The sequence below is a fragment of the Sinohyriopsis cumingii genome, unplaced genomic scaffold, assembly GCF_028554795.1.
Source record: "Sinohyriopsis cumingii isolate HCF-2022 unplaced genomic scaffold, ASM2855479v2 utg000229l, whole genome shotgun sequence".
In the NCBI taxonomy this organism is placed as follows: domain Eukaryota; kingdom Metazoa; phylum Mollusca; class Bivalvia; order Unionida; family Unionidae; genus Sinohyriopsis; species Sinohyriopsis cumingii.
In genome coordinates this window covers 7,377,646-7,397,492 of record NW_028315879.1, presented here as the reverse complement: position 1 = coordinate 7,397,492, position 19,847 = coordinate 7,377,646, and the positions used below count along the sequence as shown (strand labels likewise).

At 34.6% G+C, this 19,847-nt stretch overlaps 1 protein-coding gene across 12 annotated transcripts in view; it reads left to right on the top strand.

Moving 5' to 3' along the window:
* The first annotated feature begins 884 nt into the window (after positions 1 to 884).
* Positions 885 to 19,847, top strand: part of LOC149774502 (uncharacterized) — a 127,584-nt gene continuing 108,621 nt past the window's right edge. For 5 of the 12 annotated variants that reach the window (XM_089945249.1, XM_089945248.1, XM_089945250.1 and 2 more), the window contains exons 1-5: positions 1,458 to 1,744; positions 5,828 to 5,965; positions 11,480 to 11,626; positions 12,925 to 13,293; positions 18,536 to 18,797. In XM_089945249.1, the coding sequence (XP_089801375.1) occupies positions 5,942 to 5,965; positions 11,480 to 11,626; positions 12,925 to 13,293; positions 18,536 to 18,797 (802 nt within the window). In that variant the 5' untranslated portion in view covers positions 1,458 to 1,744; positions 5,828 to 5,941. The other 7 variants (XM_089945240.1, XM_089945241.1, XM_089945243.1 and 4 more) reach the window with 7 other exon arrangements.

Sequence of the window (19,847 nt, the reverse complement as noted above, 5' to 3'; positions counted from 1 at the left end):
TTTGATGAGACTGGACAATAGTAATTAAAAAAAAGACAATAGACAATACCATAAGGAAGGTTTAATTTTAATTTTAGTTTTTACGTCTTGCACATAACACACAAGAAATGTCTCGCATTGATGAAGGATTTTTTTTTATTTGGAACCAAAAGAACATTGGAAAAGAGAAGAATAAATGTAAAATCTCCCACTTATCCGTTCCCACTTTTCAAAATAAAAATAAAGGAAGAGACAACCCAAACTAAATTTTATGTAGATGCCAGTCCAAACACAAACACAGGAACAAACACACAATCTAGCTCAGAACACGTAGCAAACGCAGGACAGTAGTGAGATCTTCTGGCAAAAGATCAAAAATATGCAGAACGGGGAAAAACATCTGCCTCTGGCAGGAAATACGAATCGCGTACTCAAATTTCAGATATTTGGAATGTTGAAGAACCAGACCGGGTACGACAAGTACCAAAATGCTAGGGAAAGATAACCACAATTTCAAAATAAGCTATTTAAATAAATTTTATATCTAAATTATGTATGATTTTTTTTAATATTTTTTTTTATACGAAGAAACAACACTATAATACAGACTAACATGGCTGGGAGCTTGCGTTGGGCCCATATATAAAGAATGTAATTGACATTGATAACTATTTTCAGAGGTACTTTCGTTAATATAACGTTAGTACATCGCGGATGAAAAAAAAAATACAATATGATTAATCTCGGCTTTTGTTGTTCTAACATATGAAGTGCACATAGTTTGAGGCGAATCACCAATACATCGAATTGATTTCTATTCCTGCAGAGACTTTCGAGATTATTTAACTTCCTCGAGGATATGTTCCGATAAATCTCAATCGGAACATCTCGCTGTTGTGCTATATATACATTTTAGCAGGCGGGGATTCCCAATTTTTTTTCTTCTTGCATTGATAAAATATTAAAAATGGAAAATTTGACGAAATGTAGCGTTATTTTTGTTTCAGTACTGTCCTGTATGGGTAAGATTTTTATTTGAAACGTAATGATCAAAGTTTACCGTTGGACAGGTAAACTGTGCTGTTTAGTACAAAGAGAAGAATGCGATGAACGAATCGGTATAAAACCCATACTATAGTCTGATAATACAAACCCGTTATAGATCCCAACACTCCATCGACGGTAACTTCCAGCTTCAATAAACTTTACAATGCGCACGCTCTAACATTTGTGTCGAGTAAGCTGAATGGTTTCTACAATCCCAACTCATTTCGTTAACGGAAATAAAGTGACCTCTTTAATCCTGCGTATTTCCCTGTTTTCTCTGTTCCTACTTTCGTTTCTTTACTACTGACATCAGCATCACGTAAGACATATTTGTAGAGCATTGCACAATGTAGATAAGAGGTAAACAGTGATTTAAACCTATTGCTGCATTTTGGGTATATGTAGTTGGTAGATCAATTAGTTGGTAGGTCAAGAAGTTATTATTATTATAGAAACATGTTGTATTATGTTGAGCAGGTATAAGTGATAGAACAACAGACCATTATCTGCCACTTGTTATTATTTTTTGTCATTACTGGCTGTGGCAGAGAACACTACCCAGTTAATCACTGGACAGTGCATACTAGTGTTAGCAATTCAACAGATGATCGACAGTCTACATGCTACATGTGTTGGCAGGTCAAAACTTCCCGAGAATCTGCATACCAGTGTTAGCAGTTCAACATTTGCTGGACAGTCTGCTTACTAGTGTTGACAGGTAAATATTTGCTGGACAGTCTGCATACTAGTGTTGACAGGTCAACATTTTCTTGACAGTCTGCTTACTAGTGTTGACAGGTCAACATTTGCTGGACAGTGCATACTAGTGTTGACAGGTCAACATTTGCTGGACAGTCTGCTTACTAGTGTTAACAGGTCAGCAGTTGCTGTACAGTCTGCATATTAGTGTTGACAGTTCAACAGTTTCTGGACAGTCTACATACTAGTGTCAGCAGCTCAAAAGTTGCTGGAGAAATAGAAAGTTACTGCTAATAAAATATCTAATGTTTTAAATCAGATTTCACACAATGGATCAATAGAAGATGAATTCTGTTTACCATTTCAGTACTGTAGCCAGTGCACATAACTGATTTATTGTAAACCAACAGAAAACAAGATTTTCTGTGGGACAAATTTTCAAATTGAATCCAACAATTGTATAATTATTCTCTACCACAAGCAGTAATATCACAAAATATTAAAAAAAAACTGTTTGAGGTCTAATGCAGAGATGCAGAAGTGTAGTGTGGTTGGCTTAGAGGAGGAATGCAATAGTTCAAAATGGGGTAGAACTTGTTGGTCTAGACAAAGGAAGCAATAGTGCAGAATGGCAGAAAACATTTTGGTCTAGAATAGGAATGCATTAGTGCAATTTTGGAGAGGTTGTAGAGATGCAATAGTGCAGTGTGGTAAAAACTTGTTGGTCTAGGGACTGCCAATTCACCAGTTAGGGATCTAATAGTGCTTTGTGGCAGATAACTTATTGATCTGATATAGGGATGCAGAAGTGCATTGTGGCAAACTTGTTGGTCCAGTGTAAGGATGCATAGTGCAATGTGTTGGAGAACTTGTTGGTATAGTATAGGGATGACAGTGCAGTTGAGCAGGGAACTTGTTGGTCTGATATAGGGATGGATGCAATAGTGGAAAGAGCAGATCCATACTTGCAAATCTGTTTGTCCAATGATGCTAATAGAATTGTCAGGTAACATGGCTAAATCCATGCTGCCACAAGTTTTTACACCTCATACCTATTGCAGTAGATGTCATTAAGGTAAATGCTCTGCAACCACCTCTTTACCTCTCTGGCTGATTAAGGTCTGAAAGAAAACACATTTGAAATTTCTTGATTTATAGATAAAAGTAAATTCTCAGATATAATAATTCCAGAAGTGTTTACCAAGGTAGAAAATATTTGAAAAATTCCACTAAAACAACGTTTTATCATTCATTTGGAACTATCTTGGAAATGCTATATTTTATGACTGCATCTATGGGAACGTTTTTTTCAGGTGGGTCTTAGGAACTCAGTACATACAGTCCATTGGCATAGCTTCAAGTCATCATGAATATACCAGTGTTCCGCCTCTAAGTTCATAGTTAAAATTGTGCCAGGAGGCTGGGCAAGTTTGTTTTCTATAGACATCTGCTATGTATATAAAATAATATGTTGTGTGGCATGTTTTCTTGGTTTGTTTGTACTCCTATAGCTTGCTTCTAAGTAGGCTTGTACTAACTGTGTTGAGATTTAAATTGTTTTTCTTGTTGTTTCAAATTAAAACCATATTTTGTTTCTTTTAGTCTGAAAACATCATGGTATCAGGGAACAGCCTGGATATAACTAGGGGGAAAAAGCCACCCTTTCTACGTAGATCTCAGGGCCAAATCAAGTCAAATGTTTGATGTTTTATTTTCTCCAAAATTTCAGGAGGGTAAAAAGACTAAAAGGAGGCTTTTCAATGATGTATATTTTTAATCAAAGTGTGCATAATACCCAGTAAACACATGCAAGAATAAAATAATGGTCAAATTTCAAGTTACAATTGACTATGTTTTTGTATGGTCCCCCCACCTCCAATGCGGCCATGAAACCTGACCCTAAATTTGTAAGAAAGCAGCCATGTACTCAAGTTATTGGGTCATTGTAAAGGAAATTGCACTCAGTTGTCATTGGGTTGGGGAGGCCATAATTAATACTGGGTTTACAGTTTGAATAATGCAGTAATTTTAACAGAGGTCCAATCAGCTGGTGCTTATTGCATATGACTGTCAATAGTTTTCTAATTTGGGACATAAACTGTATTATCATTTCCTACGTTCTCTTAATAACGCATAACTTGGGGTGTCAGAGTGAAGCTACAGTTCTTCTGAAAATTAATACAGCACAAAACTGATGATTTGAGCATTGCATACGCTGATTTCACAATATTTGTGCAGTAACAAACATTTTTTGATTTTTGTTGTTACTTCAAACTACAAATTTACAGCCCCAATGATGTGTGTGAAAATAATAATACTCTTGTTATGTATGTTTAATTTGTATTGTGTGCTTGACTTTTGCCCATGATTGAGAGTAAAGTTTTGGCCTACCTAACTTTGTAATCTTTTTAAATATGTTTACATGAGTTTGCATTCAAGACATAGGTTTTCTCAGGGAAATTCTATTGTGTGTTATGTCAAGTGAAATATTAATAGAGGTTTTGTAAACAAAGTTTTGATTCATGTTTTGTAACAGTCTTTTAGAATCTATGAGCAGAGTTTGTGGTTGTATTGAGCAGGAATTTTAAATAATTCATTGGAATTACAAAGTGCTCATTGACTTTTTGAACTAAAACACTTCTTTGGAATTATTGTGGATTCATTCAAAGACATTTTGGACTATATTGTTGTGATACATCAAGATATTCAAGACTATTGGAATTCATTCAGAACATTCCATAATTTTGGACACTGAGGAATTTATATTATTTATTTCATAGTACTATAAGTTCCTCTTAACTGTTCACTTTGCATTATAGGTAAAAAAATATTTGTTAATTTTACAAAAGTTAATTATTTATCTCTTCAGAAATTGCTTTGTATAAAAACTTCAACTAAGTTCATGAAACAATTCTAGATTAATTTGTTTTTGGCTGTGGTGCAATAAGGTTTGGGATAATATTTTGGAACAACTTACTGCAAATTCCAATTTAAATTCAAAAGTAGTGCTTTTTAATGTTATCCCTGTAAGGTTCTTCAAGTCCTGGTACATGAATGTATCAACTTGGGAAAGTTACAATCTGATGTAGACTTAGGTTGAAAAATCTTCCTATGAATGATGAAAAATAAATAATGTTGATTTTGGGAATAAATACTGGATGCTTTAACTTAGAACACACTCAGAGAATTCCACACCCACCCCTGAACATAAAAATGGACAGTTATTTCTTCAAAATAAACTTGAAAAAGTGGGTACTGCTCACCATCTGGATTTAGTTGCAAACACAGTGTGGTTAGAAATAGGTCCAAGCCTGGTTGGTCTAATGTCGTTTCTGTTGTATCCCGATAAACTGTATTTGATCCTTCTTTTCTTTCCTGGTACATCAACTATATAAATATCGGAACTGATACGCAACTTTGCATATTTATACATGACTGATGTTGGTATGATAATTTTGAACCTGATATGATAAAATCCTGCATAATTACATGTACATTTGAAAACTGAAGAGGGAAACATATATATATACATATAAAAGATTAGTAAACTTACAGATAAAAATAGAAAATCTCCACTGCCATAAGTAGACAGAAGCATACCAATGAAATTGCTGCATGATAAATTCAAATTTTGTCAATGTCATTCAATGATTAATTTTTTTATTGTTGTAAAATGGGTCTTTTTGATATGTAATTATAGAATTCAACTTAACAAAACATTTTTTACTCTATTAAACTTCAGTTCCAGATGCTTTGTTCACAGGTTTTCTTTTCTTCAATGATACTGTCAATTATATCCCAACTGGTCAACATAGTTGATTTTTTCTGAGTAACTAGTAGTTTTATTCAATTTGAACCCTCTTTTGTACTTTATACATACTTCCTCAAGCTTGAGTCAATTAGAGACAAGTTGGGGATACGTGGGAACATGATGTTAACAACTTGCAATGCTGATCATTCACTGAAAATATTTGATTTTAAAATTATTTGCTCTGTGTACCTTTTTTCTTTCCTTCATAACCCTAAGTGTTTTTTTATGGACATGAAATGAAAGACTGGTACACTGTTGTGAAAGTGAATTTTTCTTCTTTTTTTTCTTCAGCAATTTGTCACACAGACTTGGTTGCATTAGCAGTTTGTCATACACACATTGGCTATACTAGCACCATGAACTGAACAAGCAAGCATACATGTACAGTGTCTAGTATAAACAGCCATGTACCACAACATTATACAACAGGTAAGTAGTGTTTGGATAAGGCCAAGTGATGTGGTTTCATTTTTCTGTTTAATGTTTGGCAGGGTTTCCACTGTTCAAAGAAAGACAGTTTTTCGGAGTTGGGTGAAAATCTGGATAAATTTAGTTATCTGTGCTTTATGAATGAGGTGATCTGGAATATAATTGGCGGAACTCATTACTTGTCATGTGGAGAGTGGTGAGACAGCAGTGATTGGCATAGGTGAGCACACATACTTTAGACTGCATGGCTACCTGGGGCTCTGGAATCTAATTTGTGGAACTTGTTACATTTGAAAAAAACTTAGAAATTTAAGTTTGTAGACAACATCATGACATGAAGATCTCTCAGTGTTATTGAAATTATACTGATCCATCAGCATTCTGCAAATGTGCAGAGCAATTATGGAAGACAGAAAAACTTCCAATAACCACCACAACCTGTTAAGGAGAACTGGACTAAATTTAATAGAAAGCAGCCTGACGTAAATGTCATAATGTGGACACCATTGTTGAAAAAGAAACACTTTTATGTGGTGTTATCCACAAAATGGGTGAAAAAAATATGATCAGTTTCAAAAGAAAACATCAAGGTTTCATGGACTTTTACGTTTATAAACAAATATTAAAATCCTTCATCAAGCATGCCCATTGCTGCTACAATTTTAAATGCCTTTTAAAGTGTTGAACATTTTAACCCTAAAGGTTTTATATTCAGAAACCACAGAACATAGTTAAACCATCCTGACATTTAAGTTTTGTCAATGGTGAGCTTTTTTGGTCATAAACCAGAAGACCTTATGTGATGGTCTCTTATCCAGAATCTGATGTCCAGCCCATTAGCTGGACATTTTGTTATATCAAAATGTTTCTTTTAATAGTGAAAACAGCTGTAACTTGAATAACTCTCCCTAACCTGCAAATGCTAATTAAATCATTAAACTTTGTAAACATGAATTGGCTTGATAACTAGAGGGCACAATCATTGAGTTTATTTATGTGATCTCAAGATCAAAGTGCCTTCATTGCATATGAATAGGGACTGTACCTGGAAGTTCTGTATCAGGTTGCAGTCTCCATAGTCATATCTCAATTTGCCCTTGTCTACCGTTCTGTAGTGTAATCTATAATGCCCTTGTCTACCACTCTGTAGTATAATCTATAATGCCCTTGCCCACCACTCTATAGTATAATCTATAATGCCCTTGCCCACCACTCTGTAGTATAATCTATAATGCCCTTGACTCTCCATTTGTTATTCTGCACCCAGTGTCAATGGTGACCAAATTGTTAGGGATTGGAGACCTGAAGTTTGAAATTTGAAATGGTGACTAATACATACTGTGTACAATTTTCAAGCATTTGTTTGCCAGGATTCCCACAGGTCCTGGAATAATGAAGAAGTTTTGGAATTAAAAAAAAATAAATTTCAAGGGCCTTTCTAAGTCATGGAAATTTTCAAAACCATACAAACATTTGAAAAAGTCATGGAATTTCGAACAGTAGAGTTCAACAAATTGATAACTGCTAATTTTATAGAGTACCAAGCACCGATTAAAATAACTTGTTTCAAACATGACACAAATATGATCGATAAACAGTTCACAATGCAAGGTATTGTGGTCCTTGTGTTTTTTTTAAATGGCCCTGGAAAAGTTTGTAAAAGTCATGCAATTTGTTTTTGCAGAGTCTGCAGGAATCCTGGTTTGCTTTTCAGCATGATTTTTGTTTCATGCGAATTCTGCAGCCACATGTTCTAGTTTTTTTTTTACAAATAAGATAAATGAAAATTTTAATTACATGCATTCTGTTATCATTTTTTCAACAGTTTGTCTCCCAGTTTGGCTACACTAATGCCCATAATCTAAACAAGCAAGCATACACAGCTCCTGGTGTGCCAGCAGCAGTCAACCCCTCACAAGCAGACATGTTTTAAAAAAAAATGTTTCTGATTAAATTTTAGATAACATAAATGTAATGCAATGAAGCATGAATTTGGTAATACTGTATTGAGTGGAGCATCTAAATTTCCAGGTTATTACCAAAGAGAGCTTATGTGATGGTTTTTCTTCTGATGTCCAGCTATATTTTAGAACCAGTTTGTTATCACTGTTCCTCCTAATCTACCTCGAGGATTGACTTAAAACTTTACACATGCATTGATTTCTTGTCTAATTGACCATAAATGAAAATGGTGTCGCTGAGAATTCCAGTATGGCCACCAGTTCAGCAATCTTGAAAATCTTTCTTGTTACTGCTACTCATCTTGGATGATCATGTCAGCATAGTAATTTTTAGACTTCTTATCATGTCTGGTTGGTCCTAAATGAAAATGGTGCTAATATGACATCCAATATGGCCACCATGGTAGCTATCTTAGACATTTCTTGTTGCTCAGTGTTAGTCATATTGATGTGTGGTTTCTACCAGAAGATTTCATATAATGTTTACTTGGACCAGAATGAAAATCATGCCAATCAGATGTCTAACATGACCACAGTTGTAGTCATCTTGAAAATTTTGTTATCACTGCTCTTTCAGTGAAAAAGTCCAAAGGACATTTGGTTTTAACAAGAAGGCTCCTTATGATGTCTTGTTGATCTTAATTGAAAATGGTGTAGATTTGATATCCATGGCACACATCTTGAAAATCTTGTCATTACTCCTCCAGAACAGAAAGTCACATGACCATGTGGTTTCTACCAATGACTTACTTTGATGCCTTGTTGGTGATAATTGAAAATGATGCCAATCTGACATTCACTATGTCAACCACATTATGAACATCTTGTTATTACTGAAAAAACACTGGGGATTCAGCAGCTAAAATGAAGAAATGGTCTTCTCTTGAATTCCTGCAGATTCTTTTCAGCCAATGGAGTGCAAGTCCCTACTTGGGCATAGCTGCCAACCTTCCAGGCTCATAATTCGTGAAAATAGGGATAAAAAGTCGTGAATTTGGACACGAATTCGTGAATAATACTATGACAATAACTCTATCCACTCTGACTACTCCGACCGTCAATACTACACTATATCAAGTTCGCAAAATAAAAATAAAACACTATATATATGCAGAAATATTTATTTATCAAGACATGATAATGTGGCAGACTTGAACTTCCTCAACTGCTTGATCGTAAATTTGTTTTCTAAACAATTCCGACTTCTTGCCTGCTGGTTGATCTTGGGGACTAAAATTGCTGCCAAATTTTCTGCAGCTAAGGAGGCCTTAAAGTCTGTCTTATTTTTCCTCACTAAAGAAAATACTCTTTCGCTGTCACTGTTGCTGTGAGGAATGCACAGAAGCTGCAGCATTTTTGGTTCTTCCACAGGAAAATTTGGAAGCGATTTTCGAGTCCGGGAACATATGTCAGAACAAATGTTTAGCATGGTCTCCAGCTGATAAAGGTAGATTGTGTTCGACACAAGAAAACTCACAAATAATGCTTAAGCGTTGGTAGCCTGCGGGTCTTCCACCAATGGTTTAAAATATTCCAGAGCTGAAATATGCGAATTCTTAATTTTCCCAACTTCTACGTGTTTTTTGCAACCGACATCCTTCCTCACATCGTTTCTGTGATGACACACTGAGTGCAAAAAGTATGAATGAATATCAATGTTTAATGGCAGAATGCACGGCCAATTTTTGATATATTCCAAATTAAACTTCACTTTTTGAGTAATACATTTCTTTTTCCTTGGCGGTGAAGACATTTTCAATATCTTACATGCAATGCTGAACGGTAACTCGAATCAGTGTTTTGACGCATGGGCGGAGCAAATTTCCGGTTAGGCCCCAGTTTCTCTCAAAAGCATTTGTAAAACTACTCTTATACATATAGATTAAAATAGGCTAAAATGCTTGCGACCGGGCCAACTGTACTAATCGGCTGTAGATCTACTAATATCGTGACCAGCGGTACCGGACCGTTTCGGCAACTGCGAATATCATGACTAGCGCTTAACGGGAAATCGGTTATTTTATTAAAGATTTAAAATAACTGAGGATCGGAAAATTCGTGAATTTTTGTCTTACGGCGTGAATTCGTGAATCGCTGAAAAAGTCGTGAAATTCACACCAAATTCGTGAGGGTTGGCAGCTATGCTTGGGACTCTTGTTATAAAGATTACTCTTTAATTTTCCTATAACTATTACTGTCTATCATTCTTGTTTGTTTTGTGCAAGTAGTGTCAATAGTGACCAAATTAATAAGGACCATAGCTGTATTATTTGAAATTACCACTAGTACTTTCATTAGTTTGGCTCGTATTTAAGAAAGTTTTATGTTTGAAGCACTGTTCCATATGTACTTCCAAGTGAGTAGGAGTACTTGCACCATACCAGGTCTTTTAAAGCATGATAATAATTAGATTGCCTCAAAACTGAGAAGTTAAATATCACATATTTGATGTTTTTACAATATCAAACAATCTTTTTGCTCTCATTTACTTTTGTTTTAATTTATTCTTGAAAAATTAGGTACTGTACATTTTCCAGCCAATTCATGATGATGTTACCTTGTCAGATAAACGTGAAGAACATCTGAATTCCTCATTGCTGAGATTGGATAATAATTTCAACATTTTCTGTTTTCCCACTTTACAAATTTACTATGCACATGTTTTACATGATTTAAAATTTGTCTTTTAAAGAAGTTTAAGTTCTACCAAGCTAAAATGTAGTTGGGGTTAGGGTTGAGATAACAAGATTTTGTCTATTCAAATTACAGTCTTGCTTTCAATAACTTATGTTTTAATGTGTTAATGAAACGTGAAGTACTCTACATTTTCTGTCATTCAGTGATGATGTGTTCCCTGACACTTAAAAATTAAGAACATCTGAATTCCTCATTGCTGAGACTGGATAACAATTTCTACATTATTCAATGTTCCTACTTTATAAATTCACTGTGTACATGTGTAATTCATGATTTAATATTTTTATTTGAAGAGGTCTGAGCTCTACATAACATAAATGTAATCAGGGTTGAGATAATACATTTTGTTTCTCCTGCCTCATTCAAAAACGAGACATTCAACTTTTATGTCTGAAATCTTCCAGTTCCATGCTCATCATGACATGTTAATGTAAATATCATATCCTTCTGGTTTTAAATCTAGTATCATCTCAGTATTTGTTCCCCAGAGTGTATGTTTGCAAAATATTAAAAAAAAGGGTACCCATTTATGAACCAGTTTTTTAAACAATAGAAAAGTATTCAAGAATCTTGCAAGAATGATTCAAACATCAAGTATACCATTATTTGTCTGTACATAAAATTTGCGGAAATTTGAACCCTTATTTGAGTTGGAGGAGCAAATAGACCATATAGAGTTTGACTCTGGTCGAATAGCTGGGATGCTGGTTTCATTTTATTATATAGTCCTATTACTGTATATATTTTATGGCCATCCAGTCATTTGTATATTCAAAAGTCATTGGAAGATTTTCCTTGATTTTGACTCTAAAGGAATTTTTGATTTGCATGATTATATTTAGCATTTTTTTCCCAGCAATATTACAATCAGCCAAACATGCGTCCATCAGGATACCAAATGGGTCAACCTCAGCCAAGCCAAGGATTATACACCCAGCAACCAATCATGTTCATGCCACCACCCCAGTTCAGTTCTAGTGCACCACAAGTCATCATGCCAATGGTATGTAAACTCTAGACTGTATAACGTAATGTAAATGGACTTGGAGATGAAGTAACATTGAAGTATACTTAAATATCCTCATGAACAAACTGTAAAGAAGATGTGCGTTTATGGGTGAAAATTGTTTCTAGATTTGACATCAGCTATAGGATGTATTGGACCGTTTTCTGATGACATTTAATGGAACTATCTTTTGTGTGTCTCAATATTATGACACCACATTGTCTTTTCTCCAGCTATTAGACAATTGCTTGTTATTTCTTCTGTCTTGAAACTTGACATGTATGCTCTCTTTGGTACTGACTAGAGGTGGTTTGACATGGTACTGAATAGAGGTGGTTTGACATGGTACTGAATAGAGGTGGTTTGATACGATTAAGTCAGATACCATTGTCTTTATATGGCTACTTATTACTACTGCTGACCAAGTTTTGACTACTGTAGAACAAGTTTTGACTACTGTAGATCAAGTTTTGATTACTGTTGAACAAGTTTTGACTACTGCTGAACAAGTTATGACTTCTGTAGAGCAAGTTTTGACTACTGTAGAACAAGCTTTAACTACTGTAGAACAAGTTCTGAACAAGGTTTGACTACTGTATAACAAGTTTTGACTACTGCTGAACAAGTTTTGACTAGTGTTGAACACGTTTTGACTACTGCTGAAAAAGTTTGATTACTGTAGAACAAGCTTTGGCTAATGCTGAATAAGTTTTGACAAATACTAGTTAACAAGATTTTATTATTGAACAACTTTTGACTACTGCTGAACAAGTTTGACTATGCTGCTGAACAAACGGTCATATTGAATTGCGGTTGTCACTAAAATATTTTTTGCAGTACCCAGTTGTTGGTACCTAGCTGATGTCTACTTCTGAATGAATGCTTGTGTTGACAGTAATTTAGTTTTACACTGTAGCACTATAACACTATGTAACAGATTCTGATTAAAAATGGTTTTGATTAGACTTCAAACATGACAATCGAAATGGCAATGAAAAAAATATTTTGTTATCACTATCCTTGTATATATTCAAAGGAATTTCAATCAGACTTTGTGCTTCATTGTTTTTCAGTTTAAGAGTTTGAATTTGAACATTTTGGAAAATATTTTTATTTCAAAATTTGGTATGTTGGAAATTATCAAGCATATATGAGATCACTTTAATACTTAGCAGATAAAAATGTTAAAACGAGGGTAGAATGGACTTTTGATGGATCTTTTAGTAAGTAGAGTGTCACTTCTTTGGATGGGCTACTCTCCTACTAAATATGCATATTTGTTGCTATGCTTTCAGACTGCTGCCAACTACCCTCAACGAATGTCCTCTCCAGCCTATCAAAACAGCATGCCAACCACGCAGCAGGGATTATTTCAACTTCCTCAACAGAACACAACAAACTTTACTCCTCATGCTCACACTCACACTTACAACAACCCTCCAGCTGTTTTTTACAATTCAGCTCAGCAGCAGAATAGACCACCCTCTGCCTCGGGCATGAGTGGTCCAGGACAGCCGCCAGCAAAGAAACGAGAGCGCACAGTGTTACAGATAATAGACCCAAATAGTGGGAAAGATATTTGTCAAGAGGTCCAGGAGGCACGAAGTATGCCTCCCTCATGCAGTATCTTGGGGTCACACAGTACATCTACCAGTGATCAGGAGGTGAGATTGAAGTGTTTTAATATTTATTGCTTGACTGCTCATATACAATGTTTTCAGCATATGTTTCAAGTCCTAATAATGATTTTCAATAATTCCAGTCGATCTGATATCTTCTTAATTGATGTAACCATGCCGTGCGAAGTTGATTTCCTTGGCTAATAGAGTTATTGTCCTTGATTAATTTCTTTTTTAAATCTGAATGTTTAGATATTTGTAACACCAACATAACATTGCATCCTTTCATTATATTTGATGCTGTACCCTTTGTAATAAACTGGTCTTTTTTTCTTTTAGTTTTGTAAAGTTAATGTCTGCATACATTTCTGTTTTCATTTACCATTTTATTGTCCAAAGTTAAAAAGATTTAGCCTCATTGAGATTTTGCTGTAATTTTTTAACTTTCCTCATAGCGCACATATAGCTTGTTGACGTTTTCTTTGATCGGCTTCTTCTTGGATGTTCATGTCCTTTTCAAAGGACAGTTCTAGCTTAATTTTTCCTAAAGCTGTACCACTTTTAGCTATTCTGCCAAAGTCAAGTGAGTTTCTGGTATTGTCATTTGTCAGGCATGTGTTATGCATTGTCTGTCAATAATTGCTATTTTTAACATCTTAGAAACCACTGGACCAGATTTAAATGCATTTTCTGTCAATAATTGCTATTTTTAACATCTTAGAAACCACTGGACCAGTTTTAAATGCATTGTCTGTCAAAAATTGCTATTTTTAACATCTTAGAAACCACTGGACCAGTTTTAAAAACATGTGACTTATATCATCCTGGCATAAAGCCCTTTAAAGTTTATAGAAATTCTGCCAAGCAACCATCAAATATGGCTTCTTTTTGCAAAAGAACATAAAAATCTTTAGATGATATGTTCTTTAAAACAGCTGAACAGAATTTGACAAGATTTGAGAGAAAGCAATTTGGCATGAAGATCTTTCACATTTGTGCAGTTGTTGCTGATCTGCCATCTCAGGGTTCACACAGTGTTAGAAAGTGCCAGATGTTTGGTGACTACCTTGAAAAAGTTGAGACCCAAAAGGTACTGGAAAAGTATTTGAAAATACTCAGTAGTTCTTGAAATGTATGTTAATTTTAAGACAAATGCATTTCATTGAAGAACATTAATTTACTGATTTAAATACAAATTCTTTATTAAAAAAAAAGAAATCCAATCTTACAAACAAGAATTTTTATTGCTGTTTTGGGTCACTTACATATTCAGTAAGATTTCTTCTTGGTTGATTACATTCAGTAAGACTTCTGGTTGGGCTGCTTACATTGAGTAAGACTTCTGGTTGGGCTGTTTACATTGAGTAAGACTTCTGGTTGGGCTGCTGACATTGGGTAAGACTTCTGGATGTGTTGCTGACATCCAGTAAGACCTCTGGTTGGGTTGCTTACACTGATTAAGACTTCTTAGTTGATTACATTGAGTAAGACTTCTGGTTGGGCTGCTTACATTGAGTAAGACTTCTGGTTGGGCTGTTTACATTGAGTAAGACTTCTGGTTGGGCTGCTGACATTGAGTAAGACTTCTGGATATGTTGCTGACATCCAGTAAGACCTCTGGTTGGGTTGCTTACACTGATTAAGACTTCTTAGTTGATTACATTGAGTAAGACTTCTGGTTGGGCTGCTTACATTGAGTAAGACTTCTGGTTGGGTTGCTTATATGCTTATTAGTAATTAGTTTTGTTTTGGATTGTAATCATCCCGAGTTGTGAAATTAATTATTGCTGTTGTGAATTGAATTGATTTTGTAGTGAAATCTTTTCAACACTGAAAAAAGATTTTTTTTTTGTGCATAAAGGAGCAACAAGGAACTTAGTCGAAAGCATCCATGGTAAATTGAAAATTCACATAGTTCCAAACATCACCTATTTAACAAGGTATTCATGGTTAGGTGGCTCCTGAAAATGACCATTATAGCATCACATTTAACTTTAACCCATATTCATGTTTATGTGAGTTGAGTTTAAGGCTCTCCAGAATTATTTAAACTTTGTTATTTACCCACAATGAAGGCTTGTGAATGGCCTTGTGCATCAATCTGTCTGTCTGTCCATGAAAGAGCTCTTCATTGCTTCCTCTCTCACACCATTTTGATATTTATTGAAAATGTAGGATAAATGATGGGTTCTTTATATGCAAAGTATGGGTTATTTTTCTCAGGCTATTTTAAGAATGCTGGTAGATTTCTGAAAAAGAAGAAATACAAGAACTAAGAGTGAGAAAGAAGGTCCTTATCGATTCTCTTCTATGCCGAATAATTAAATTAAAATTTTCTTGATTTAGTAATGATTTGTTGTACATGTGCAGTATGTTACTAGCTCATTTCTTGGTACATTTCTGCAGAGTTTATCAAGAAATAGGGAATTGTAAAAATCAGGAGTCGAGAAGAAGGTTGTCATTGATACTCTTTTAACATCATTTGAAATTTGTAGAATGTTTGAGTGGTTGAGTGGATTTGAGTGGTTAAATGGTGTTGAATGGTTAAGTGGTGTTGAGTGGTTGACATGGTTGAGTGGTTGAGGCAAATAAATGATAAGATTATTTATCTGGTCCATTTTGGGGCAAATGTTTGGAAAAATGTATGCAAAATGGGGGTATTTTGAAAGTAAAATGTCAAAAAGAAGCTGGTAATTGCTTTTCCTTTGGCACTCCTTGTATCATCTGTTGGTACTTTGGGTACATAATGAGGGTTTAGTGTAGATATGAAATAAGATGAAATAAGGTTTTATTCTCTTTCATATGTCAGAAAATTATTTTGGAGGAAATAGGGTTTTGAGAATCAAGTTCTGTGATGAAGCTAATATATGTACTCTGCGTATGTGTATGTATACATAATTACAAGCCCACAAAGTGTGAAATAATAGCACACATACACACACACACACACACACACACACACACACACACACAAAGGCATGGCTAAAGAGTATGACTTTAAAAAAAAAAGAAAAATAAGACCCAGTTTGTTCAAGGCACAAAATCATGCCCTTAATAGTGTTGCAAACCACACAGTAAAATATAAATTTTCTGCTTGATTTTGGAGTAGGACTGTTGTCGTCCAATATGGAAAAAGTAAGGTACAAAAGGTAGCCACAAAACGGTATTTTACACAGCAAACCATACATTATTTTTGAGGGCAAAGCTGTTTCCTTCTGATTTAAGAAAAAATTGAAAGTTTTTTTTCTTTAAGATACCAAATATCGTGCTAAATAGTATTGCACACAGCAAAACATTTATTCCATTTTCATATTATGGTTAATGAAATTTCTTCTACCATTAAGTCAGTGAGATGCTGAATTTACCATATTCTCAAGAATATTCTGGATGCAAAAATAATGTTATTTATAAGGTAAAGTTGGTAAGAAATGAACTTTTTTATAATATTGTTTGTGTCATTCAAATTTTATTGTTCGTTGTTTTTTTTATAAATATCATATTCCAATTATATATTGCTATTTTTATTGACACTGTTATATTGTTGTTTAAAACTGAGGTGAAATATCTTTTAATTTGTCTCATGAAATGTTCAGTGTTGTCTCAAAGTATTTCAGCTTCTCTATGGCATGATTAGACTTGTCTAAGACCGTTGTCTTTGACAAAGTGGTTTCCACTGAAATATTTTAATCTTAAATATCCAGACAAATTCTCAACATATCTTGATAAAATCTTCACTATTGTTGATGCTAGATTGTCCCTTAATTTCCTTAATGCTTATTTTGTAGGCCTCTTTTAAATTTGAAGTTGTAATAACAAAGTGTTTCAATTGTAATAACAAAGTGTTTTGGTTGTCATAACATAGTGTTTTGGTTCACATGGAAAAATGATAAGAAGAGTTGCATAGGAACATTAGCAATTATGTGTAATTAAAAGGGAACACTTAGTAATTATGTGTAACTAAAAGGGAACACTTAGTAATTATGTGTAATTAAAAGAGAACACTTAGTAATTAGGTGTAATTAAAACAGAACACTTAGTAATTATGTGTAATTAAAAGGGAACACTTAGTAATTATGTGTAATTACAAATGAACACTTAGTAATTATGTGTAATTAAAGGGAACACTTAGTAATTATGTGTAATTAAAAGGGAACACTTAGTATTTATGCATAATTAAAAATGAACACTTTGTAATTATGTGTAATTAAAAGGGAACACTTAGTAATTATGTGTAGTTGAAGGAGAACGTTTGGTAGTTATGCATATTTAAAAGGGCGAAAATATGTTATAAGAATTAGTTGCCCTGGGTAACCAAGTGGTCTGATCACTGGCATCCCACCTCTGTCCATGTGGGTTTGAGTCTCAGGCTTGGTCAGCATGTGTAAGTGAAAAAGCTTGCCAGGAGCTTCCTGTGGGTCAGGGTTTTTTCCCTGGGTATCCTGGATTCTTCCTTCACCAGATATACTGGCTGCCATGTAAGACGTATCATGTCCTGAAAAATGGCGTTAAGTCCACAAAACATCAAACATTATGAGGGTGAAAATGGTATACCTAATTCTGTGTTCTTTGTCTAAGATTAGGAAACATTTTAAATACTTTAAGTATATTTAAAATGTAATATATACTTTATTAGACCTTGCCTAACTTTAATGCAAATCATGATGTGTGTGTGTATGTGTGTGTGTGTGATTTGGATTTTTAATGTAGCTTTAACAATTTCTCAGTCATATCACTATGATAACTACAGTGTTGCAGTTTATAGTGTTGTCTAACACTGGGCATCATGCTGCAAGCATGTAGCATGATGTCCCATCCAGTCACATTATCCTGACGCCAGGCTGACCAGTCCTAACACTAACCTATTAATGCTGAGAGCCTAGCAGGGCAGCTGTCAGTACCATTTTTATAAGTCATTGATTTGACTCGGTCAGGGATTGAACACGTGACCTTCTGCATCAGAGGCAGATGTTATAACCACTAGGCCACCTGAGCAGTCTGCAAGTCATGATCTTTAAGGGAAGGAATATCTGATTTAAAATTATGTCCAAATAAACGCTCGAATCATTATGGTACTAGACAGATATGTTGTTTAGTCTTTTATAGATATTTAATTTAAACTTATGTAAAATGTATTATGTGTTAAGTATATTTTAAAACTGTCTTTATATACCTACATATTTCAGGAATTTTCAAATTATTAATTTCATTAAATGTTTCCTCCACCTATATCAAAAGGTGAAAAATGAAGGCTGTTGCATAGTTATCAGTGACGCTGTGATCATTTCAGCACACTAAGTCTGGAGTTTCAACACTCATATCAGAAAATGAAGACCAGGACCAGAACAACAAAAAAGCTAGAACCTCCCACAAGATGTTGTCCACCATGGGCCTGCAATCACCCCATGTGGAGACAGAAGACAGCTGGTTACGATCTTCTTCAGAGGAAGATGAACTAAAATCGAAGAATAGAGCTCAGGATGCAAGCCTTGCAGCAAAAGTTGAAAAGAATGAAAAACAAAATGCAGTGCACATGTTCAAGAGAAAGAAAGGTAGTACAGGATAGGATTAAATTTGGCTGTATGTGTATTTTGGCTGTATGTTTAATTTTTGTAGAATATTATCTGCCATAGTTTATAGCAGGATTCAGTGTGATGCTTTGCAGATGGGTACAGTGATGGTTTGCATAACATTTTATAAATCTGATGTACCCATGCCTGAAATTTTACCTTACTTTTCCATAAGGCCAAGTAATCTTACAGTACTGACCTTTGTCTAGTGCGCATTGTCCTTCATCAGTCAGCAGTTTGTGTTTTTAGCTGCTTCTAAAAAAGCTCCTTAATCCATATCAGGCAAGCTTGGCAAAGAACATCCTGACCAAAAGGCCTTTAGAACACGTAGTAATAGTAGTAGTGGTAGTAGTAGTAGTAGTAGCAGCAGTGTTAAGCAGTATCTCAGCACAGTACTGACTATATGGTATTAATGGAAAGTTCAGTTTAGATGCAAAATATTCTAACTTAAAAGGAAACAACCTAGACAGAGACAAATCCTGTCAAACAAACATCAACATGAGCCAATAAATACTAAATGTTGCAACTTAAGCAAGTTTCAATTCTGCTGAGTATACATAAAATAAAGATCATATGATATCCTTCAACATTTAGTAAAACTTTCTTATATTCTACACATACCTTAACAAAATTCAAGATTGTCCTTGAGGGTATATGATCATAATTATTCTTCACTGAATTCTCAGAAACTAATGTCTGACAAGATATAGGCTGACATACTTGAAAAAAATATGTTCCACTTTCAGTGGACTCTAGCAGGGTGTGCACTTCTAAGTGGAAAGACTATTGCTGATTTGTATAATATTTGAGGTCCTATATGGAATCTTCCATTCAGAAATGGGTGACTTCAGGGCAGCTTCGGCTGCTTTTTGTTTCACTATCATAATGTTTTTAAAGACAAGGATATTAATGGGTGCTCTAATTTCAGGTTTTGCAAGGCTTTTAATGTGGAAAGGGACTCCAAAAAGATGACAAAATTTGCTTTTGGGGTGGGTTCATTGTAGTTCAGAAGGTCTTTGTAATTTCAGCAGT